General features: G+C 47.4%; 1 protein-coding gene across 2 annotated transcripts in view; it reads right to left on the bottom strand.

Annotated features, from left to right (window-relative positions):
• Positions 1-778: 778 nt before the first annotated feature.
• LOC110514624 (ubiquitin carboxyl-terminal hydrolase 22-like) overlaps positions 779-26,079 on the bottom strand; it is a 74,242-nt gene continuing 48,941 nt past the window's right edge. For both annotated transcript variants that reach the window (XM_036941792.2, XM_036941793.2), the window contains 9 exons: positions 24,594-24,760; positions 21,887-22,046; positions 20,961-21,066; positions 17,658-17,816; positions 15,153-15,279; positions 13,675-13,766; positions 9,824-9,886; positions 4,321-4,470; positions 779-2,994 (listed from right to left, as the gene is read on the bottom strand). In XM_036941792.2, coding sequence (XP_036797687.2) covers positions 2,952-2,994; positions 4,321-4,470; positions 9,824-9,886; positions 13,675-13,766; positions 15,153-15,279; positions 17,658-17,816; positions 20,961-21,066; positions 21,887-22,046; positions 24,594-24,760 — 1,067 coding nt within the window. In that variant the 3' untranslated portion in view covers positions 779-2,951. The remainder of the gene's footprint in view (positions 2,995-4,320; positions 4,471-9,823; positions 9,887-13,674; positions 13,767-15,152; positions 15,280-17,657; positions 17,817-20,960; positions 21,067-21,886; positions 22,047-24,593; positions 24,761-26,079) is intronic.

The raw sequence follows: 26,079 nt of genomic DNA, 5'->3' as shown, positions 1-26,079 counted from the left end.
AAACTGACATTTCCTAAAACCACCATGAGGTTATGGACTCCACTAGGATCTATTGGAACGAGTCTAACTACTAAGGAGGGCTTCAGGGAAACAGAATGACACAGCAAGAGAAACAAGTTAGTAAGCATCATGCATTAAAAGAGCTTGAACGGGATCTTAAGCACAAACACATTCGTAACGTAACATACGAAATGGATGACAGACACAGCTGTGCTCACGGAGGATCTCTAACCACAAGGCTCCCTGCTGCCCCAAACTACACTATAGAGGGCTTCAGGGAAACTAGTATCCACATCTGTGGCAGGCAGTTCTCCATCTTCTGTCTCTGTGTTGGTGGTTTACCTACAGGGATGTATTCAGTGACGGGAAACACTGAGCTTTAAAGATAGAATAGGAAATGATGTCAGCTATTCATTCTATCGGACATTCATTTCTACTAAATGCATTTCTATCCAAATGTTGTCATTCAACACCACGAAACTGCACACTACTCTAGAGAAAAGATGGAATAGATTTGAAACGGAAGAAATCAGGCAATGGAGACAGAGTATGTTCTAATTAAAGAGAAAAAAAGGACCGCATGAGTTTTGTTGAGTTTAAAATCACTGAAACGGACAATGTCTCTCCTCTCACCTTCTTACACGTTAGGGCTGCGTTCCTGAATGACCTCTGGGTGGCGCTCTTCTCATCGGAAGCCTTGGTGGTGCGACCATTTAAACGTGTGATTTCTCTGTTCTGGCTCAGGGTTCAGTAATGGACTATCTGTACCAGACCAGAGGATAGATATGTTTGATTTATTTGTATTGTTTGTTTGTTTCCCGAGCAGCTGGACCAGACCCAAAGTGTTGCGGTATCAATGTGGTATACATTTTCCCACATTTCTTTTTTAAAACTTTACATACACAGTGATATTCAAACATAAAATACCCAACAACACATTTGCGTTCTTTCTTTTTAGACTCAGAATTCAGACAGCATACTGATAGGATAGAGCACTGTGTTACTGCACTGCAGAGGCAACCTACCACAAGACACATTGGGTCGTGCACATCAGGGCACGCAATGGATAACGTTTTAAAACGTTTTGCCACGGAACATTTAAATTAGCGTTTCTCATTGGACAAGCCCAAGCAGTCCCTCCCCGTTTGTGAGTTCTCTATTTGGTGCCTAATGAACACAACCTTGGTCTAAACAAGCCACATGTGGTTGTTGTTGTGGATATTAAGAGAACACTGATGGATTCAAAAGCTGGAGAGTGTGCAGCAAACAGACAGCGCCACCGTGTACGTGCAATCCTTCATCATCGCCATTTACCCCCCCCAAACAACAGTACACAAATCAGTCAACGGAGTCTTGTAACAGAAGAGGTGTAGGCGTCGAGGTATTATTGCCCAAGGCGTCATTAAGACAGAGACGGACATGTGTCCAAAATGGCACACTATTCCCTATGTAGTGCATAACTATTGGACATAATTAAAAAGTAGTGCACTATATAGGGAATAGTGAGCCATTTCAGTTTTGCCCTAGACCTGCACAGCTGTGTTGCAGTAGGCTTACGTTAGCACATCGCTTAAGTTTAGACTCTAGAGGGATGTGTTTGAAATGGCCCACTATTCCCTAGAGAACTACATTTGTCTCTGCAGTATATGGGGAATAGCAAGCGATTTGCCCCAGGTATCCACCCTACTGTGTTGCAGAGGTCTTCTAAAAAGACCCACAGCAGTCTGATAGCCATGGCCTGGTCCCAGATCTGTTTGTGATGGCTTGCCAGCTACTATAAGAGTTTTAGCAAGACAGCACAAACAGATCTGGGACCAAGCTACAGAGAATTGCCTCTACTTCATAATGCCACAAGAAACCTATAGAAACCTATAGCTCAAAAATGTCAACAGCCAAAAGTGAGCCAATTTAAATCACCACCATCATTATATAGCCAACAACACTTTCCACGATAAAGAATACTACATCGAAATAACGTCTTCTGAAGGTTCCATGACAGCAAGGAAGGGACATTACTGCACCGCAACAAAACAGAACGATGAGATTAACGTGGACACTGGAAAGAAATGGTACACAAAGAATTTCAATGAACGAGTCGCTAAATAAAAAAATAGATATTCCCTTGCCCTCAACCAAAATGAAACAAGAAAATAATCAACAAAAAAATAGTTTGAACATGGGTACGTTCAGTTTGATCCAAGTCCATTTTTCATGTTTGGCTGTTTACCAGGAAACTAGCAAGGATGGCGTCTCGTGCTCTCAGTTCTCTCACTTTTCCTCTTTAAAAAAATAGATGTACTCGAGGATCATACAGCATATTCCAGAACTAAATTCAAATGATAAGAATCATAACTAGATCTTGTTTGCTATTTTATTTTAAATAATACCATACTTTGTTTTGCTGTTGAAGTATATATATTTTTTGCATTCGGTTGTGTATGCATATGAAGACGTTGGACAGTCTCCTCCCATCGTGACTGTATGGTAAATGCTTTTCAGTGGAAACGAGAGCACCATGAAACAATAATTCACAATTCAATACTGTAGTTTTGGGGGTTTGAGTCCCACTGTGCCCTCTTCCCTCCTACTTCCTCTCCACAGAACTGTCAATCACTCTCGACAAGGCTCCGCCCCAACGTCAGAAAAGGGGCGGAGTGAGGGAGAGAGAGGGAGGGCTCCTTCCCACCCACACCACTCCACTTTTCCTCATTCTCTTTCTCCATTCAGTTGTGTCAAGTAGATGCCGGGAGCTCAGTGCTGTTTTTGAACAAGTTTTGCATGATTTTTCACTATTAGTCATTGTTTATGTTAGACTGTCACCCCTGTCAGGGGGGGTAGTAGTAACTGGTATAGTCAGAGTTTCAGGTAGGTTTGTGTGTTCGTGTTTTATCGTCCTCTGTTCCACAGTCATTGGTTGGTTCTCCGCAGAGCCAGCGGTCTACAAGGTAAGGCTACTCATACTCCAGGAACTGCTTGTGATAGAACAGCAGATACCTGAGGGGAAAGGAAAAGAGCTATTAGACTTACATGTGATTAGTAGTAGACATAGTAGTAGTAGTAGCAGCAGTAGTAAAGGGAAATAGTTAGATTAAATGTGATTATTATTATTAGTAGTAGAGGGAAATAGCTATTAGACTTAAATGTGATTAGTAGTAGCAGCAGTAGTAGTAGTAGTAGTAGTATTAGTAGCAGGAGTAGTATTAGCATGTGATTAGCAGTACTAGTAGTATTAGTAGTAGCAGTAGTAAAGGGAAATAGTTAGATTAAACGTGATTATTAGCAGTAGTAGTACAGGGAAAGTGCTATTAGACTTAAATGTGATTAGTAGTAGCAGTAGTAGTAAGTAGTACTAGCAGCAGCAGTAGTAGTAATAGTATTAGTAGTAAAGGGAAATAGTTTGATTAAATGTGATTAGTAGTAGTAGTAGTAGCAGCTGTAGTAGTAGTAAGTAGTACTAGCAGCAGCAGTTTTAGTAATAGTAGCAGTAGTATTAGTAGAGGTATTAATAGCAGTATTAGTTAGTAGTAGCAACAGAAGCAGTAATAGAAGTAGCAGCAGTAGTAGTAGCAATAGCAGCAGCAGCAGTATTAGAAGCAGTAGTATCAGTATTAGTAGCAGTAGTATTAGTAATAGTATTAGTAGCATTAGCAGTAGTAGCATTGGCAGTATTAGTAGCAGTATTGGCAGCAGTATTAGTAGCAGTATTAGTAGCAGAAGAGGGAAAGCACTATTTGACTTAAATATGATTAGTAGTAATGGTACAGGAAAAGAGTTAACTTAAATGTGGTTAGTTTGTGTGGGGTTGTTCAGGGTTGTTAACACTAAGAATGTGTATGGATGGAATCGACCTCTAGAGTTGGGGTCAATTAAATCTAAATTGAAGGCAATCTAACATTGTGTTCAGTCGGGCACACAAAACATTTTGCAACAACAAATGGACATCTGTGTTCATATTGGACACATTCAGGTAGTAGCAGTAGTTGTACAGGTAGTTCTGAACATGATGCGGGTATTGAACTGCAACCACACAGAAATTCCACATCCAAATCAACTGAGAGTAACTTGACTGCAATGGATCCTCAGGGTTATGTTCAGTGGGGAGAAAACATTTGGAAATGGATTGAAACCTGGAGGTACTACCTGAACTTGTTCAATAACACAACCTTGTGTTTTCCTCTGAAAAAACGTTTTGCTACAGTGTACCCAACTGAACACTGTCAAAATATTTTAGTAGTGTTTTTCTATTGGTAGTCCCTCCCTGCTCCTTTCAGTCTGTTTTCTAAAGAAAATGACCGTGGACTCTGGTGTCTGATGACCCACCCTTCACTGTCCAACACGTCCTTGATGCTGGCCTTCGTGATGATGGCGTCGTCACACTTGAACCACTGGTCCTTGTGTTGGCGGATGAAGCTGGTGTAGTGACCACTCTCCAGGGTGCCCTGGTGGTTCACCACCGCAAACAGAGAATACCTGCTCCACCACAACACACAGACAGTTAAACAGAGAATACCTGCTCCACCACAACACACAGACAGTTAAACAGAGAATACCTGCTCCACCACAACACACAGACAGTTAAACAGAGAATACCTGCTCCACCACAACACACAGACAGTTAAACAGAGAATACCTGCTCCACCACAACACACAGACAGTTAAACAGAGAATACCTGCTCCACCACAACACACAGACAGTTAAACAGAGAATACCTGCTCCACCACAACACACAGACAGTTAAACAGAGAATACCTGCTCCACCACAACACACAGTTAAACAGAGAATACCTGCTCCACCACAACACACAGTTAAACAGAGAATACCTGCTCCACCACAACACACAGACAGTTAAACAGAGAATACCTGCTCCACCACAACACACAGTTAAACTGAGAATACCTGCTCCACCACAACACACAGTTAAACAGAGAATACCTGCTCCACCACAACACACAGACAGTTAAACAGAGAATACCTGTTCCACCACAACACACAGACAGTTAAACAGAGAATACCTGCTCCACCACAACACACAGTTAAACAGAGAATACCTGCTCCACCACAACACACAGACAGTTAAACAGAGAATACCTGCTCCATCACAACACACAGACAGTTAAACAGAGAATACTTGCTCCATCACAACACACAGACAGTTAAACAGAGAATACCTGCTCCATCACAACACACAGACAGTTAAACAGAGAATACCTGCTCCACCACAACACACAGACAGTTAAACAGAGAATACTTGCTCCATCACAACACACAGTTAAACAGAGAATACCTGGTCCACCACAACACACACACAGGGACAGTGGAGAATTAAAACAGAGAATACCTGGTCCACCACAACACACACACAGAGACAGTTGAGAATTAAAACAGAGAATACCTGGTCCACCACAACACAACACACACACACAGGGACAGTGGAGAGTTAAACAGAGACTACCTGGTCCACCACAACACACACACACACACAGAGACAGTGGACAGTTAAACAGAGACTACCTGGTCTACCACAACACACACACTGAGACAGTGGACATTTAAAAAGAGACTACCTGGTCCACCACAACACACACAGAGACAGTGGACAGTTAAACAGAGAATACCTGGTCCACCACAACACACACACACACACAGCGACAGTGGACAGTTAAACAGAGACTACCTGGTCCACCACAACACACACACTGAGACAGTGGACAGTTAAACAGAGAATACCTGGTCCACCACAACACACACAGAGACAGTGGACAGTTAAACAGAGACTACCTGGTCCACCACAACACACACAGAGACAGTGGACAGTTAAACAGAGACTACCTGGTCCACCACAACACACACACAGACAGTGGACAGTTAAACAGAGACTACCTGGTCCACCACAACACACACAGAGACAGTGGACAGTTAAACAGAGACTACCTGGTCCACCACAACACACACAGAGAAAGTGGACAGTTAAACAGAGACTACCTGGTCCACCACAACACACAGAGACAGTGGACAGTTAAACAGAGACTACCTGGTCCACCACAACACACACAAAGACAGTGGACAGTTAAACAGAGACTACCTGGTCCACCACAACACACAGAGACAGTGGACAGTTAAACAGAGACTACCTGGTCCACCACAACACACACACAGACAGTGGACAGTTAAACAGAGACTACCTGGTCCACCACAACACACAGAGACAGTGGACAGTTAAACAGGCACTACCTGGTCCACCACAACACACAGAGACAGTGGACAGTTAAACAGAGAATACCTGGTCCACCACAACACACAGAGACAGTGGACAGTTAAACAGAGACTACCTGGTCCACCACAACACACACAGAGAGACAGTGGACAGTTAAACAGAGACTACCTGGTCCACCACAACACACACAGAGACAGTGGACAGTTAAACAGGCACTACCTGGTCCACCACAACACACACAGAGAGAGTGGACAGTTAAACAGAGACTACCTGGTCCACCACAACACACACAGAGACAGTGGACAGTTAAACAGAGACTACCTGGTCCACCACAACACACACAGAGACAGTGGACAGTTAAACAGAGACTACCTGGTCCACCACAACACACACAGAGACAGTGGACAGTTAAACAGAGACTACCTGGTCCACCACAACACACAGAGACAGTGGACAGTTAAACAGGCACTACCTGGTCCACCACAACACACACACTGACACAGTGGACATTTAAACAGAGACTACCTGGTCCACCACAACACACACAGAGACAGTGGACAGTTAAACAGGCACTACTTGGTCCACCACAACACACACACTGACACAGTGGACATTTAAACAGAGACTACCTGGTCCACCACAACACACACAGAGACAGTGGACAGTTAAACAGAGACTACCTGGTCCACCACAACACACAGACAGTGGACAGTGGACAGTTAAACAGAGACTACCTGGTCCACCACAACACACACAGAGACAGTGGACAGTTAAACAGAGACTACCTGATCCACCACAACACACACACACACACAGAGACAGTGGACAGTTAAACAGGCACTACCTGGTCCACCACAACACACACACAGACAGTGGACAGTTAAACAGAGACTACCTGGTCCACCACAACACACACACAGACAGTGGACAGTTAAACAGAGAATACCTGGTCCACCACAACACACAGAGACAGTGGACAGTTAAACAGGCACTACCTGGTCCACCACAACACACACAGAGAGACAGTGGACAGTTAAACAGAGACTACCTGGTCCACCACAACACACACAGAGAGACAGTGGACAGTTAAACAGAGACTACCTGGTCCACCACAACACACACACAGAGACAGTGGACAGTTAAACAGAGACTACCTGGTCCACCACAACACACACAGAGACAGTGGACAGTTAAACAGAGACTACCTGGTCCACCACAACACACACAGAGACAGTGGACAGTTAAACAGGCACTACCTGGTCCACCACAACACACACACAGACAGTGGACAGTTAAACAGAGACTACCTGGTCCACCACAACACACACAGAGACAGTGGACAGTTAAACAGAGACTACCTGGTCCACCACAACACACACACAGACAGTGGACAGTTAAACAGAGACTACCTGGTCCACCACAACACACAGAGACAGTGGACAGTTAAACAGAGACTACCTGGTCCACCACAACACACAGAGACAGTGGACAGTTAAACAGGCACTACCTGGTCCACCACAGCACACACACACAGACAGTGGACAGTTAAACAGAGACTACCTGGTCCACCACAACACACACAGAGACAGTGGACAGTTAAACAGAGACTACCTGGTCCACCACAACACACAGAGACAGTGGACAGTTAAACAGGCACTACCTGGTCCACCACAACACACACACAGACAGTGGACAGTTAAACAGAGACTACCTGGTCCACCACAACACACACAGAGACAGTGGACAGTTAAACAGAGACTACCTGGTCCACCACAACACACACACAGAGACAGTGGACAGTTAAACAGGCACTACCTGGTCCACCACAACACACACAGAGACAGTGGACAGTTAAACAGAGACTACCTGGTCCACCACAACACACACAGACAGTGGACAGTTAAACAGAGACTACCTGGTCCACCACAACACACACACTGAGACAGTGGACAGTTAAACAGAGACTACCTGGTCCACCACAACACACACAGACAGTGGACAGTTAAACAGAGACTACCTGGTCCACCACAACACACAGAGACAGTGGACAGTTAAACAGAGACTACCTGGTCCACCACAACACACACAGAGACAGTGGACAGTTAAACAGAGAATACCTGGTCCACCACAACACACACAGAGACAGTGGACAGTTAAACAGAGACTACCTGGTCCACCACAACACACACAGAGACAGTGGACAGTTAAACAGAGACTACCTGGTCCACCACAACACACACAGAGACAGTGGACAGTTAAACAGAGACTACCTGGTCCACCACAACACACACACTGACACAGTGGACATTTAAACAGAGACTACCTGGTCCACCACAACACACACACAGACAGTGGACAGTTAAACAGAGAATACCTGGTCCACCACAACACACACAGAGACAGTGGACAGTTAAACAGAGAATACCTGGTCCACCACAACACACACAGAGACAGTGGACAGTTAAACAGAGACTACCTGGTCCACCACAACACACACAGAGACAGTGGACAGTTAAACAGAGACTACCTGGTCCACCACAACACACACAGAGACAGTGGACAGTTAAACAGAGACTACCTGGTCCAACACAACACACACACACAGAGACAGTGGACAGTTAAACAGAGACTACCTGGTCCAACACAACACACACAGAGACAGTGGACAGTTAAACAGAGACTACCTGGTCCACCACAACACACACAGAGACAGTGGACAGTTAAACAGACACTATCTGGTGCACCACAACACACACACACACACACACAGAGACAGTGGACAGTTAAACAGAGACTACCTGGTGCACCACAACACACACACACACACAGAGACAGTGGAGAAGGAAGCGAGGTTGACTTAAAGTACTTTATAACACAGCTGGTGGTATATATTGACTTCACCTGATTATTCTGGCTCCACCTATTCCTCTTAGTTTACACATCCATTTCTCTGACCATGACAACGAGTCAGAGGGACAGTCAATGGCCTTCATCCAATCCATCAAAACAGTCACAGGGACCATGGTGATGAACACTCTTGTCCTTAGTACCCCAGTCAAAGTACCAACTAGACATGGTAGTGTATAACATGGAGTCATTTAACCCTGGTAAATGTCTGGGATAACGCATGCCAGTGTAACCTCCATGGAGGAGAACAATGGAGCTACATTTAATAGTGTTTACATTGATTTCATTTGGGAGTCGGACTAGGAAGCTCCACGCCGTTAGCATTCGCTGTTGCGCTAGAATGGAATCAATTATGAGATGAATCTAGCTTTTTCTCTGTGCTTCCGTTCTCAAATAAATTACAAACTGCATACATGGAAACCCATCAACATTAGAATAAGGTGTTATTCAGACCAGGCTTCAAATACTAGTGGAAATGTGAAATCCTTTCAGCGTTTCTTTTAGCTCGTCTGGAGTGCTAGGTGGGCCATGTTTGCACTTTTTCAACTATTTTCTTGGTTCCATTGTGCAAGGCAAGCTCAATCAAGCCCAGACAGATCAAATGTTTAAACAACATTTCAACCTTACTTGAAGCCAGATCTGGTGCTGTTTACTGGTGATACGTTGTTTACCATAACAGAATAAACCCCGATATACTTACTTATTGTCGTTGTTTAATACTTCTACTGTCTGTTGATACTGGCCATTCATCCTGCTCTCCTTACTGTAGAGGACAGAGACACTGTCACATGCTCATATCAAATGACACGGGACAGTGAGAAGAACATCATCCAACATACATGGTTACAGTTGACTTGAAACATCCAGGTTACATAACAGTCATTCAAATGACAGTGTCACAGTGAAGGTTACATTTGTATAGTAGTCATTAAGCTGATGCTCTTATCCCCTGTGACGTAAAGTCTTTTCACCTTAAGGTAGCTGGGTGAGAAACACACATATCAGTCAGTCATAGTGAGCTCCTGTTTCCTCAACATAGTCAGTGGTAGTAGGAGTGTTAGTTCAAGAGTGACTGTTACTACAATCTGTTATGTCACGTTTGACAGTGTTATGAAGGAAAGTGTTACCACATACTAGAATTCTGTCATGAGTATTCAGACATAATACTGTGTCTTGGATTGATTGATCAATTGATTTTGGGGTCAAGACATTTCTCCAGTTATAAACTATTTAAAGTACAAAGAACCCCAGAGGATGACATGTGTCCCACACATCCACTAGGTGGCAGGGGTGTCCTGCATAATAAGCAGACAGACAGGAGAGCCTCCTACACTCTCCTATTTCTATGCCGCTCACTACAGCCAGAGCCGCATGATCAAAGCATGGTTCAATGCCGAACAGGCAGGCAGTAGGAAGGCGGGGTATACGACAGGCAGTAGGAAGGCGGGGTATACGACAGGCAGTAGGAAGGCAGGGTATACGACAGGCAGGGTATACGACAGGCAGTAGGAAGGCGGGGTATACGACAGACAGTAGGAAGGCGGGGTATACGACAGGCAGTAGGAAGGCAGGGTATACGACAGGCAGGGTATACGACAGGCAGTAGGAAGGCGGGGTATACGACAGACAGTAGGAAGGCGGGGTATACGACAGACAGTAGGAAGGCAGGGTATACGACAGACAGTAGGAAGGCAGGGTATACGACAGACAGTAGGAAGGCAGGGTATATGATAGGCAGTAGGAAGGCAGGGTATACGACAGACAGTAGGAAGGCAGGGTATATGATAGGCAGTAGGAAGGCAGGGTATACGACAGACAGTAGGAAGGTAGGGTATACGACAGGCAGTAGGAAGGCGGGGTATACGACAGACAGTAGGAAGGCGGGGTATACGACAGACAGTAGGAAGGCAGGGTATACGACAGACAGTAGGAAGGCAGGGTATACGACAGACAGTAGGAAGGCAGGGTATACGACAGGCAGTAGGAAGGCAGGGTATACGACAGACAGTAGGAAGGCGGGGTATACGACAGGCAGTAGGAAGGCAGGGTATACGACAGACAGTAGGAAGGCGGGGTATACGACAGGCAGTAGGAAGGCAGGGTATACGACAGGCAGGGTATACGACAGGCAGTAGGAAGGCGGGGTATACGACAGACAGTAGGAAGGCGGGGTATACGACAGGCAGTAGGAAGGCGGGGTATATGATAGACAGTAGGAAGGCGGGGTATACGACAGGCAGTAGGAAGGCGGGGTATACGACAGGCAGTAGGAAGGCGGGGTATATGATAGACAGTAGGAAGGCGGGGTATACGACAGGCAGTAGGAAGGCAGGGTATACGACAGGCAGGGTATACGACAGGCAGTAGGAAGGCGGGGTATACGACAGGCAGTAGGAAGGCGGGGTATATGATAGACAGTAGGAAGGCGGGGTATACGACAGGCAGTAGGAAGGCGGGGTATATGATAGACAGTAGGAAGGCGGGGTATACGACAGGCAGTAGGAAGGCAGGGTATACGACAGGCAGGGTATACGACAGGCAGTAGGAAGGCGGGGTATACGACAGGCAGTAGGAAGGCGGGGTATACGATAGGCAGTAGGAAGGCGGGGTATACGACAGGCAGTAGGAAGGCGGGGTATACGATAGACAGTAGGAAGGCGGGGTATACGACAGGCAGTAGGAAGGCGGGGTATACGATAGACAGTAGGAAGGCAGGCTATATGATAGACAGTAGGAAGGCAGGGTATACGATAGACAGTAGGACGGCAGGGTATACGATAGACAGTAGGAAGGCGGGGTATACGACAGGCAGTAGGAAGGCGGGGTATACGATAGACAGTAGGAAGGCAGGCTATATGATAGACAGTAGGAAGGCGGGGTATACGACAGGCAGTAGGAAGGCGGGGTATACGACAGGCAGTAGGAAGGCGGGGTATACGACAGACAGTAGGAAGGCGGGGTATACGACAGGCAGTAGGAAGGCGGGGTATACGATAGACAGTAGGAAGGCAGGCTATATGATAGACAGTAGGAAGGCAGGGTATACGACAGACAGTAGGAAGGCAGGGTATACAACAGACAGTAGGAAGGCAGGGTATACGACAGGCAGTAGGAAGGTAGGGTATATGATAGACAGTAGGAAGGCAGGGTATACGACAGGCAGTAGGAAGGCAGGGTATACGACAGGCAGTAGGAAGGCGGGGTATACGACAGGCAGTAGGAAGGCGGGGTATACGACAGACAGTAGGAAGGCGGGGTATACGATAGACAGTAGGAAGGCGGGGTATACGATAGACAGTAGGAAGGTAGGGTATATGACAGGCAGTAGGAAAGCAGGGATTACGACAGGCAGTAGGAAGGCAGGGTATACGACAGACAGTAGGAAGGTAGGGTATATGATAGACAGTAGAAAGGTAGGGTATATGATAGACAGTAGGAAGGCGGGGTATACGACAGGCAGTAGGAAGGCGGGGTATACGACAGGCAGTAGGAAGGCGGGGTATACGACAGGCAGTAGGAAGGCAGGGTATACGACAGGCAGTAGGAAGGCAGGGTATACGACAGGCAGTAGGAAGGCAGGGTATACGACAGGCAGTAGGAAGGCGGGGTATACGACAGGCAGTAGGAAGGCGGGGTATACGACAGGCAGTAGGAAGGCGGGGTATACGATAGACAGTAGGAACGGCGGGGTATACGATAGACAGTAGGAAGGCGGGGTATACGATAGACAGTAGGAAGGTGGGGTATACGATAGACAGTAGGAAAGCAGGGTATACGACAGGCAGTAGGAAGGCAGGGTATACGACAGACAGTAGGAAGGTAGGGTATACGACAGGCAGTAGGAAGGTAGGGTATACGACAGGCAGTAGGAAGGCAGGGTATACGACAGGCAGTAGGAAGGCGGGGTATACGACAGGCAGTAGGAAGGCAGGGTATACGACAGACAGTAGGAAGGCAGGGTATACGACAGGCAGTAGGAAGGCGGGGTATACGATAGACAGTAGGACGGCAGGGTATACGATAGACAGTAGGAAGGCGGGGTATACGATAGACAGTAGGAAGGCAGGGTATACGACAGACAGTAGGAAGGTAGGGTATATGATAGACAGTAGGAAGGCAGGGTATACGACAGGCAGTAGGAAGGCGGGGTATACGACAGGCAGTAGGAAGGCAGGGTATACGACAGACAGTAGGAAGGCAGGGTATATGATAGACAGTAGGATGGCAGGGTATATGATAGACAGTATGAAGGTAGAGTATACGACAGACAGTAGGAAGGCAGGGTATACGATAGACAGTAGGATGGCAGGGTATATGATAGACAGTATGAAGGTAGAGTATACGACAGACAGTAGGAAGGCAGGGTATACGATAGACAGTAGGATGGCAGGGTATACGACAGGCAGTAGGAAGGTGGAGGATGGAGAACACACAGCGTTCATACACTCATCATTATTTTATAGTGCGGGAGCACGAGGAGTGAGGGTTTTCTATTTCCAAACCAGAGCTTAGATCTGCAGTGTGTGTGTGTGTGTGTGTGTGAGACCTCACCTGGAAGCTATGAAAGGTGTCATGTCCAGCTCTAGAGGGAAGGAGACGTAGGTGGTGATCTTCCTCCTCAGTTTGGCAGAGTGTTCAAACCGCTACAGCCCAGGAGGTAGGAGGGAGAGGAGAGAAGAGAGGGGGAGAGAAAGAAGATAGGGGAAGAGGGAGAGAAGGAAGAGAAGAGGGGAAAGAGTGAAGAGAGGAAAGAGAAAAGAGAGGAAAAAGAGGAAAGAGAGGGGGAGAGGGGAGGAGGGAAAGAGAGAAGGGGAAAAGAGAGAGAAGGGGGAAAAGAGAGAGAAGGGGGAAAAGAGGGGGAAAAGAGAGAGAAGAGGGGGCAGAAAGGAGAGATGGGGAAGAGAGAGAAGGGGGAAGAGAGGGGGAAAAGAGAAAGAAGAGGGAAAAGAGAGAGAAGGGGGAAAAGAGAGCGAAGGGGGGAAAAGAGAGAGAAGAGGGGCAGAAAGGAGAGAGGGGGAAAATAGAGAGAAGGGGGAAAAGAGGGGGAAAAGAGAGAGAAGGGGGAAAAGAGAGAGAAGGGGGAAAAGAGAGCGAAGGGGGGAAAAGAGAGCGAAGGGTGAAAAGAGAGCGAATGGGGGAAAAGAGAGAGAAGGGGGAAAAGAGAGCGAATGGGGGGAAAAGAGAGCGAAGGGGGAAAAGAGAGCGAATGGGGAAAAGAGAGCGAATGGGGGGAAAAGAGAGCGAATGGGGGGAAAAGAGAGCGAATGGGGGGAAAAGAGAGCAAAGGGGGAAAAGAGAGCGAATGGGGGGAAAAGAGAGCGAATGGGGGGAAGAGAGCGCGAAGGGGGGAAAAGAGAGCGAAGGGGGGAAAAGAGAGCGAAGGGGGGAAAAGAGAGCGAATGGGGGGAAAAGAGAGCGAATGGGGGGAAAAGAGAGCAAAGGGGGAAAAGAGAGAGAAGGGGGAAAAGAGAGAAGAGGGGGAAGAGGGAGAGGGGAAGAAGGAGAGCAGAGGGGGAGGGATGAGAGAGATACATTATTTAGACTCCTCCCTGATCTTCTTGTCATTCTGAAGGGAGGGATTACGTGTGAGAAGTAGAGAGCTGTCAGACTAGAGCCCTGATGGTAATAGATGGATCAGTCTGAAGAGAAGAGAGATTCCCACGTTCAGCATAGTCCTAGGAATATTTCAAAAAGCTTATGTATGGCTCCCCCATACTCCATAAATAAAACGTGTAGAAGGCTGTCTGTATGTGTGACTCTCTGTGTGTGTGTGTAGTGACAGTAATGGAAGGCAAATCTTTCCACACACAAAGCCTTCTACCAGTAGTTATAAAAGGGATCTATAAGTATACAGTGAGAATGCAAAATGTAAAATGATATTTTCTTATATTCATATATTTCAATATATTTATTATATATTATTATACTTCATTATTATATGATAAGTTCTTATATTGTATTTCAATAGATTGTCCTTAGTGGTCCTCTTGTGATTGGCTGGGAGCAGAGAGGAGCAGAGAGAGACTCACTTTGAGATGGAAACACGCCACGATGGGGAGCTTCTTCATCGTCAGCTGTTTGGTGGACTCCTGGTAACTATGGCAACCGCCACATTTGATTTTGGCACTGCTTCCTAGATGCTCAGGCCGAGTGAACCTGCAGAAAGAGGGAGTGGAATATTAAGAGAAAGACAGGAGAGAGAGGGGGAGAGAGGGGGAGAGAGAACGAGAGATCTTGAGGAGAGAGAGAGAACGAGAGAGCTTGAGGAGAGAGAGAGAACGAGAGAGCATGAGGAGAGCGAGCGCGAGAGTATGAGGAGAGAGAGCGGGAGAGCATGAGGAGAGCGAGAGAGCATGAGCGCGAGAGAGCATGAGCGCAAGAGAGCATGAGCGCGAGAGAGCATGAGGAGAGCATGGGGAGAGAAAGCATGAGAGTGACAGAGCATGGGGAGAGAGCATGAGAAGAGAGCGAGAGAGCGCGGGGAGTACGAGGAGAGAGAGAGCACGAGGAGAGAGCACGAGGAGAGAGCACGAGGAGAGAGCACGAGGAGAGAGAGCACGAGGAGAGAGAGCACGAGGAGAGAGCAGGAGGAGAGAGCAGGAGAGAGCAGGAGGAGAGCAGGAGGAGAGCAGGAGGAGAGAGAGCACGAGGAGAGAGAGCACGAGGAGAGAGAGCACGAGGAGAGAGAGCACGAGGAGAGAGAGCACGAGGAGAGAGCACGAGGAGAGAGAGCACGAGGAGAGAGAGCGAGAGAGCACGAGGAGAGAGCAAGAGAGAGTATGAGGAGCACGAGAGAGAGCATGAGGAGAGAGAGAGAGCATGAGGAGAGAGAGAGAGAGCATGAGGAGAGAGAGAGAGAGCATGAGGAGAGAGAGAGAGCATGAGGAGAGAGAGCATGAAGAGAGCGAGAGAATATGAGGAGAGCGAGAGAATATGAGGAGAGAGAGAGAGCATGAGGAGAGAGAGAGCATGAGGAGAGAGAGAGAGCATGAGGAGAGAGAGAGAGCATGAGGAGAGAGAGAGAACATGAGGAGAGAGAGAGAGCATGAGGAGAGAGAGAGAGCATGAGGAGAGAGCATGAAGAGAGCGAGAGAATATGAGGAGAGCGAGAGAATATGAGGAGAGAGAGAAGGAAGGGTGAGAAAGGGGTGGAGGAAGAGAGAAAGAGGGAAGATAATACATACAGAGGGTACAGAGACAGATAAAGTAGAAACACACTGAGTGTACATAACATTAGGAACACCTTCCTAATATTAAGCTGCACCCCCTGAGAACAGCCTCAATTCCGCAGGGCATGGACTACAAGGTGTCAAAAGGGATGCTGGCCCATGTTGACTCCAATGCTTCCCATTGTTGTCTCAAGTTGGCTAGATGTCCTTTGGGTGGAGGACCATTCTTCATCCACACAGGAAACTGTTGAAAGTGAAAAACCCAGCAGCGTTGCAGTTCTTGACACAAACCGGTACGCCTGGCACCTACCTCCTACTACCCCGGATTCACCCGGTCAGTCTAAGTCATGGAGAGAGCAGGTGTTCCTAATGTTTTGTCCACTCAGTGTATAAAAAGACAACAGAATGTGTTTGTAGTGATACACAACAGGTCAGTTTCCATGGTTACACTGCCAGAGGCTGCACTATAATGCTTAGCAGTGACCAGACCACGCCTGTGGATGGAACAGTGAAGCCAACCGTTTTCTGTAGGGGGGAGGCCAACACTGATGGTCAACGATGTGACTGAGGACTGATACTGGCCATCAGCCAGAGAGAAAGACTTCACACACTGCAGCACATGTTCCCAAGACAAGGACCCCAGGAAGAAGAGCTGCTACTTTGCAAACGCTAAACGGGGACCTGAATAAACAAAAACAATCCAACCTCCACACTAGCATTCCACTAAGAATGCGTGCCCAACACATTGCTTGATTCCCAGTGCTATGCTAAGTGTGGCTATTGGAACAGACCCCAAGTGTGTATACTGTAACAATGTGTTCACCCCTCAGAATCAGCCCTGTCTGTGCCTTTAAGAGTCATGCTGCAGCAACCAGGCTGTGACTGGTGATGAAGTACAAGAGGAAGAGGAAGAGAGAGGAAGTGAGGACAGGTAACAGAGGAGATGGAAGATAAAGAGCAAATTGACATTCATTCAATTACAGACAGACAATTTAAAAAACAAATCCAATTTTAATAAACTCTCATATCTACTGGGTGAAATACCACAATGTGCCATCACAGCAGCAAGATGTGTGACCTGTTGCCACAAGAGAAGGGCAACCAGTGAAGAACAAACACCATTGTATACAGAGATATAATTTGAAATGTCTTAATTCTTTTGAAACTTTTGTAAGTGTAATGTTTACAGTAAATGCTTTATTGTTTATAATCCATTTCACTTTCCTTGGCAATGTAAACATGCGTTTCCCAAGCCAATAAAGCCCCTTAAAGTGACATTGTGAGAGATGGTGGCCCATATGAAGAGGAGAGAGGGACAGACATGGTGAAAGACCTGGGGACGGACAGTCGTTTCGTGTGCTCTACCTGCGTAGACAGTCTGTGAGCGTGGTGGCCCCTGAAAGATGGCTCTCTCCTTTGACCGTTGAGCCGTCTCCCCCGGGGCTAAGGGGCCAGAAGGGAGTGGACGAGCCCGGCAGGTCCAGACTGATGTCCCAGAATGGGTCTATCGTGGTGGACACACCGCTAGAGGGGAGGGGAGACAGCCAATGAGATACATCATGTGTGTATGGGTGAGTTATGGAGGTAATAAAGACTGGTGTGTGTTGTTAGTAGTCATGGGGAAAGGGTGATAAATGGTCATGGTGCATAAGCTTTTATCCACACTGTGTGTGTGTGTGTGTGTGTGTGTGTGTGTGTGTGTGTGTGTGTGTGTGTGTGTGTGTGTGCATACATTCGGTTCAGCCAAGCTCACCAGTTTGCAATTCAATCGAGTGATACAAAGATAGGTGGTTTTACATGTTAGGTATTTGTAACGCTATGCTTTGAGAATGAATGTAGTTTTAGCTGAGGAGCAGAGAATATATAGGTGGCACACACACACACACACAGAGAGAGAAAGGGGAAAAAAAATGTAGGGCTCACAAAGTACCAGTGTTGATTAGTTATTGTGGGGCTATTACCACCGTCTTTGTCCAGTAGGGGGCTATTACCACCGTCTCCGTCCAGTAGGGGGCTATTACCACCGTCTCCGTCCAGTAGGGGGCTATTATCACCGTCTCCGTCCAGTTAGGGGGCTATTACCACCATCTCCGTCCAGTAGGGGGATATTACCACCATCTCCGTCCAGTAGGGGGATATTACCACCGTCTCCGTCCAGTAGGGGGCTATTACCACCGTCTCCGTCCAGTAGGGGGATATTACCACCGTCTCCGTCCAGTAGGGGGCTATTACCACCTTCTCCGTCCAGTAGGGGGCTATTATCACCGTCTCCGTCCAGTAGGGGGCTATTACCACCGTCTCCGTCCAGTAGGGGGATATTACCACCGTCTCCGTCCAGTAGGGGGCTATTACCACCGTCTCCGTCCAGTAGGGGGCTATTACCACCGTCTCCGTCCAGTAGGGGGATATTACCACCGTCTCCGTCCAGTAGGGGGCTATTACCACCGTCTCCGTCCAGTGGGGGGTTATTACCACCGTCTCCGTCCAGTAGGGGGCTATTACCACCGTCTCCGTCCAGTAGGGGGCTATTACCACCGTCTCCGTCCAGTAGGGGGCTATTACCACCGTCTCCGTCCAGTAGGGGGATATTACCACCGTCTCCGTCCAGTAGGGGGTTATTACCACTGTCTCCGTCCAGTAGGGGGTTATTACCACTGTCTCCGTCCAGTAGGGGGCTATTACCACCGTCTCCGTCCAGTAGGGGGTTATTACCACCGTCTCCGTCCAGTAGGGGGCTATTACCACCGTCTCCGTCCAGTAGGGGGCTATTACCACCGTCTCCGTCCAGTAGGGGGCTATTACCACCGTCTCCGTCCAGTAGGGGGATATTACCACCGTCTCTGTCCAGTAGGGGGCTATTACCACCATCGGAGGGTCTGATTGTGGTTTGTGAAGTTAGCCTTTTTATAGGTATATCTAATCATGTAGTTCTGGAGTGAGTGAGGTAAAACAGAGATTATTCTAAGTATAATGGAGCCAAGCCTTGAGCACAAGCTACAAGACATAGTGAAGAAGTACTGTAGCTAAAGAGCTAACCTTACAGTCTCCTGGTATACGACAGGTAGCCTAGTGGTTAGGGTGTTGGGCTAGAAACAGAAAGGTTGCAAGATCGAATCTGTCATTCTGACCCTGAACAAGGCAGTTAAACCCACTGTTCCTAGGCCGTCATTGTAAATAAGAATTTGTTCTTAACTGACTTGCCTCGTTAAATAAAGGTAAAATAAAAACAAAAACATTCTGGAGCTAGCCCTACGGACAGGTATTCTGGAGCTATCCCTACGGCCAGGTATTCTGGAGCTAGCCCTACAGCCAGGTATTCTGGAGCTAGCCCTACGGACAGGTATTCTGGAGCTATCCCTACAGCCAGGTATTCTGGAGCTATCCCTACAGCCAGGTATTCTGGAGCTATCCCTACGACCAGGTATTCTGGAGCTAGCCCTACAGCCAGGTATTCTGGAGCTAGCCCTACGGACAGGTATTCTGGAGCTAGCCTTACAGACAGGTATTCTGGAGCTAGCCTTACAGACAGGTATTCTGGAGCTAGCCTTACAGCCAGGTATTCTGGAGCTATCCCTACACCCAGGTATTCTGGAGCTAGCCCTACGGACAGGTATTCTGGAGCTAGCCCTACAGCCAGGTATTCTGGAGCTGTCCCTACGGCCAGGTATTCTGGAGCTAGCCCTAGCCAGGTATTCTGGAGCTAGCCCTACGGCCAGGTATTCTGGAGCTAGCCCTACGGCCAGGTATTCTGGAGCTATCCCTACGGCCAGGTATTCTGGAGCAATCCCTACGACCAGGTATTCTGGAGCTAGCCCTATGGGCAGGTATTCTGGAGCTAGCCCTACAGCCAGGTATTCTGGAGCTAGCCCTACGGCCAGGTATTCTGGAGCTATCCCTACGGCCAGGTATTCTGGAGCAATCCCTACGACCAGGTATTCTGGAGCTAGCCCTACGGACAGGTATTCTGGAGCTAGCCCTACAGCCAGGTATTCTGGAGCTATCCCTACGGCCAGGTATTCTGGAGCTAGCCCTACGGACAGGTATTCTGGAGCTAGCCCTACGGCCAGCTATTCTGGAACTAGCTTCTGTGTTGTGTGTGGCCAGGTGTGGCTGAGCCCGGATAGCTGTGTTGCACTGTGTAGAGTGCAGTTGAGTGCCCTAGAGTACAGTGAGCTCTGTGTAACAGGACAGCCCAGCATCTAGAGAACCTCCTCTCAACAGCAGCTTCACCAGGAGGGGAGGACATGACTTAAATATGAGAGGAGTGCAGTGAAGGGGCAGTGTTGGGAGACTGGTAAAGATGAGAGCAGGTTAGAAAAGGGTCACTCCAGACTGATAAATCAGGGTAGTGTTGGGATGGAGGGAGGTAGCTGAGATCAGAGGGAGAAGGGTGAGGGAGGAGGGGGTAAGATGGAGGAGGATGCAGAGGAGAAGAGGGAGAAGGAGGATGGGAGGTGAAAGCAGAGGAAGGGAGTTCTTGCCTCTTGGCAATGTAGGAAGTCCTTTGAGAGGATGTCAAAATGTCAAACGTGAGTATTTTACCAGTCTTGACACATACAACCTTCACTTTCTTCCACACTCTCTCACACCCCCCCCCCCCCACACCCAGATTTTAAACATGGGGGATGTTGGCTAGTGGAAGGAACACGGAATGAGGCACACACTTACTGGCAGACTTGACAGGTGACGTCTGATTGGAGTCCGCCAGTGAAAATTTGGTCAATGATGCAGCTACAGTGGTTTGGATTGTTGGCCTTCTTCCCGTTGTCGTCTCCTAGGTAACAGAACACAGAGACAGATGGAGAGCGAGTACACATCAACACAGTGGACACCTTTGCACTTTTAAAGGACTCTTTCACTCTCTCGCCTCCCCCCCCTTCTCACTGTCTGTCACCCCCTCCCCCTCTGTCCCCCCACTCTCTGTCACACCCCCCACCCCTCGCTCTCTCCCCACTGCAGTGAAGCCTGTCTAGCACCTCTAAACTCCCTCTACAATTCTGGCGAATCAGAGGCCTCCTTACTGCCAGGTCCCTCCCTCTGTGTCATGGCGGTGCAGTGGGGCACATTATCATTCCACCCCACAATCCTCTCGGTCCCTTCGGTGCGTGGCATTGTCACTTCCCTTCAATCTTCCCCTTCAGTACATTTCCACTGGTGCTGAGTGCGGACAACACACTGCATTATGGGTAGATTTGACACAGACGTGTCTCCTCGGCTAAAGTGGAGTTTCAATTGACACGACTGATGATTCAGAGCATGCAGAATTTATGCAGGCAGACAGACGTGACAAATCGGTTCTCTCTTATAACCTATTTGAACTGTAGGGGAACAGATTATTCCCTTTTTAACCAGACGATTACAGTGTAGATCTCATACATTTATCATCCATTTTGTCTTGATGAAACCCATTTTGGTCTCTATTCCGCTAGAAGAATCAGAACATCTCTGTTCAGTTACACTGAAGAGATACAATATAGCTCAACCTCAGTGTCACTTCTCTTTAACAATAACACAGTACTATTGTGTATTTATCAGTAAGTTAAGTGAAACTTTCCCACAGTATTTAAGTAATAAGTCAGGACAGCAATACTTACGGGCGGTGTCTCCTTTACAGTGGCGGTGCAGCACGTCCAGCGCTGCGATGAGGAACTCGTGGGCATCCTGTTGCTCGTAGCCCGCTAAGTGACGTGCGTGAGTCCACACCAGGTGCAGCAGCCGGAAGGGAATGTGGGGCCAACGGTGGCCCGAGTAGAACTGTGGAGAGAAAGTAGGAAATGGGGAGAACAGGGATTTAATATCTGGCAGCCATGTTGTTAAATGTACCTAGACTCAACTTGTATCTTCTTTGTACAGCTGAGACCTTAGCACAGGGTTTCAAACCTTTCTGGGCCCGTGACCCCATTTTGATATTTAAAACATTTCATGTGTTGTAGTCAATGGACAATGTTTACTTTTTTATTCGGAGCTTTGACAGTCTATTACAAATCCGTTTACAGTACTATGACGGTCTATTACAAATCAGTTTACAGTACTATGACAGTCTATTACAAATCAGTTTACAGTACTATGACAGTCTATTACAAATCAGTTTACAGTACTATGACGGTCTATTACAAATCCGTTTACAGTACTATGACAGTCTATTACAAATCAGTTTACAGTACTATGACGGTCTATTACAAATCCGTTTACAGTACTATGACAGTCTATTACAAATCCGTTTACAGTACTATGACGGTCTATTACAAATCCGTTTACAGTACTATGACAGTCTATTACAAATCAGTTTACAGTACTATGACAGTCTATTACAAATCAGTTTACAGTACTATGACAGTCTATTACAGATCAATTTACAGTACTATGACGGTCTATTACAAATCCATTTACAGTACTATGACGGTCTATTACAAATCCGTTTACAGTACTATGACGGTCTATTACAAATCCGTTTACAGTACTCTGAATGTATTTCTAACTGAAGGAAGTATGGTATGAAGTGACTGAAATGCATCAGAAAGGTATTGGGAAGTTCAGAAGATGCTCAGGCAATCACTTTGCTTGATCTTCTATGTAGAAAAGAACATCAAATGCTATTATTTGTTAGTGAATGCTAGTTACTGAGCTTCCAGAGAGGGTGGGTCAAACCAGACTGCTGAATCTCCAGGTTGCTATGGGGATTGGATGACTGACAGTCTAGGTCAGGGTGTGAGATGTAGAGAACACCATAATGAAAGGAGTGCTCTGCTTGAATGCACAACCAAGCCCTGCCTATTATGGCACACACACACACCTTTAATCTCCTGACTCTCCTTCTGAGGCCTGATTGAGATTTGAGGAAATCACGCACGCACTAACAAGCTTATATCTTGTATCTTACAGGCTCTTTGGTCCTCCGCTGCAGCTTGAAGCAGTCTGACAAACCAAAGAGTCTATAAAAAGGAAGACAGGGAGGAGCTGATCAAAGACCAACTCCTCCCTGGCTGAGAGGAGCTATGTGTGGGTACAAAGTCAGAGGAACAGCCCCTCTTTCCTGGTACTGATAATGGTGCTGCATGCTCCAGGTTCAAAGGGAAAGAGGAACGCGTGGAGCAGGAATGAACAATGTGATTGGGAGAGAGGGAAGAGAAGTGTGTGTGAGCGTCTGGCTCTTAGGGACAAGAACAGAGATATGCTCTCTAGCTGAATAGTTCTCAGCAAGCACAAAGTTTGTTCTGAAACTTTTATTCTAGTTCCCATTGCAACATGACAAATATTCTCCAAGGGTATGCTTTTCACTTTTCTCCTTGGTCTACTCTAGACACCAGTTCATTCACCATTCACGGTCACATCTGAACACCTGATTCAACTTGTCAACTCATCATCAGGCCCTCAAGGAGTTGAACCAGGTGTTTGTTTATCTGGGGCTACACCAGAAGTGTGTACTGTTGGGGTGGTGGAGGAGTGGAGTTGGGAACCACTGACATAGCTTTCCCCTGGATTCACTTGGTCGGTCTATGAGCCCTTACTGATGTCACTTGTTAAATCCACTTCAATCAGTGTAGCTGAAGGGGAGGAGACAGTGTAAAGAAGGATGTTTAAACCTTGACTATGTCATGGAAAGAGCAGGTCTAACATTCTGTACACTCAGTGTATACACACACCAGAGAGTGGGGGGGTGTGAGGAGACACCTGAGCACCAGTTCTATAATGATCAGGGAGCATTGAGTTTAGTAGATGTAATCTAACCAACTGACTGTACTAAACACATTCAGAACTGTGAACGATTGGTAAGGAGCCTAGCATTTAGAGATAAGTATGGAGACAGACCATCCCCCCACCCTCACACAGACTGGTGAGTTGAGTTTAAACAAAATGCCAAATACTGTAGCTGTATAATACGACAGGGCATTCTGGTTGAACTCTGTTCATTTCTCTCAGACATAGTGGTTTCCCTCCAGCTCCACAACGCAGTGATCCAGTCAGTGACTCCCTTTGCAGTCAGTCTGTTAGTCTGGGAGAACATTCTGTTTTGATGTGGTTAGTCATTCCATTTCTATGTCTGACTGGTTGTAATTCTGTCTCATATGTTTTCCTTTGGCCTCCCAAACCCCTAGAAGACTGCATTTGACCGCCCTAGGGTTGCAACATTCCAGTCTTTCCCAGAAATTCCTGTTGGAGGACTCCCTCCCTGATTATTCCCTCCTGATTCCGGGAACTGGGATTCTCCAACAACAAACATTTCTGAAAAACCTGGGAATTTGGGAATTTTTTTAAGGAATTGAGCAGATTGCCACCCTATCCCCCCAGCTCCGGCCTTACCTCCTGAAAGAGCTGTGACATCTCACACACCAGACAGGAGTTGGACTGCATCTCACACTTGTGCCTGTCGGACAGGAAGAAGTCGCGCAGCAGGGGGGTGTGGGTGAGGGCCTGGACGATGCAGTTCATGAAGCACGTGTTGCCCAGGTTGATCAACCCTCGTAAACCTGACGGGAGACGGGGGGGTTTAGAGAGAGAGGGGGGAAGTGAAAAAGTAGGCCCATCTTCAGGACAAACAATCAAGAAAAGCACAGCTCTAACATTCACATCTCCTGTAACAGAGAGGAGGACATTCACATCTCCTGTAACAGAGAGGAGGACATTCACATCTCCTGTAACAGAGAGGAGGACATTACGCTCTGACATTCACATATCCTGTAACAGAGAGGACATTACGCTCTAACATTCACATCTCCTGTAACAGAGAGGAGGACATTACGCTCTAACATTCACATCTCCTGTAACAGAGAGGACATTACGCTCTAACATTCACATATCCTGTAACAGAGAGGACATTACGCTCTAACATTCACATCTCCTGTAACAGAGAGGACATTGCGCTCTAACATTCACATCTCCTGTAACAGAGAGGAGGACATTACGCTCTGACATTAATTTACTTTATTTGACAGGGACAAAGACAAGTAATAAACAGTTTTGTAAATGTGCTAAATTTCGCCATGGTTTGGGCTAGCGTAATCAGCCATGGTTTGGGCTAGCGTAATCAGCCATGGTTTGGGCTAGCGTAATCCAGCCATGGTTTGGGCTAGCGTAATCAGCCATGGTTTGGGCTAGCGTAATCCAGCCATGGTTTGGGCTAGCGTATTCCAGCCATGGTTTGGGCTGGCGTAATCAGCCATGGTTTGGGCTAGCGTATTCCAGCCATGGTTTGGGCTAGCGTAATCCAGCCATGGTTTGGGCTGGCGTAATCCAGCCATGGTTTGGGCTAGCGTAATCCAGCCATGGTTTGGGCTAGCGTAATCCAGCCATGGTTTGGGCTAGCGTAATCCAGCCATGGTTTGGGCTAGCGTAATCCAGCCATGGTTTGGGCTAGCGTAATCCAGCCATGGTTTGGGCTAGCGTAATCCAGCCATGGTTTGGGCTAGCGTAATCCAGCCATGGTTTGGGCTAGCGTAATCCAGCCATGGTTTGGGCTAGCGTAATCCAGCCATGGTTTGGGCTAGCGTAATCCAGCCATGGTTTGGGCTAGCGTAATACAGCCATGGTTTGGGCTAGCGTAATACAGCCATGGTTTGGGCTAGCGTAATACAGCCATGGTTTGGGCTAGCGTAATCCAGCCATGGTTTGGGCTAGTGCAGATAAAAGCTGTGGTCCACCACAAAGGCCTGTGTGAACAGATCAGGTGAGGCCCAGTGTGGAGCCTGGGACTGGTCCAGCCTGTTTGGCCCAGGAATAGAGCTCTCGGCTGGGGGTTAAACTCTCCAGACTCGACCCACTCCACACACCCCGAGACAGCTGGGCTGGC

Source organism: Oncorhynchus mykiss, chromosome 13 (genome assembly GCF_057628025.1).
Source record: "Oncorhynchus mykiss isolate SJ-2025 chromosome 13, ASM5762802v1, whole genome shotgun sequence".
Lineage (NCBI taxonomy): Eukaryota > Metazoa > Chordata > Actinopteri > Salmoniformes > Salmonidae > Oncorhynchus > Oncorhynchus mykiss.
The sequence above is the reverse complement of the archived record's forward strand: the minus strand, read 5'-3'. Positions and strand labels throughout refer to the sequence as shown.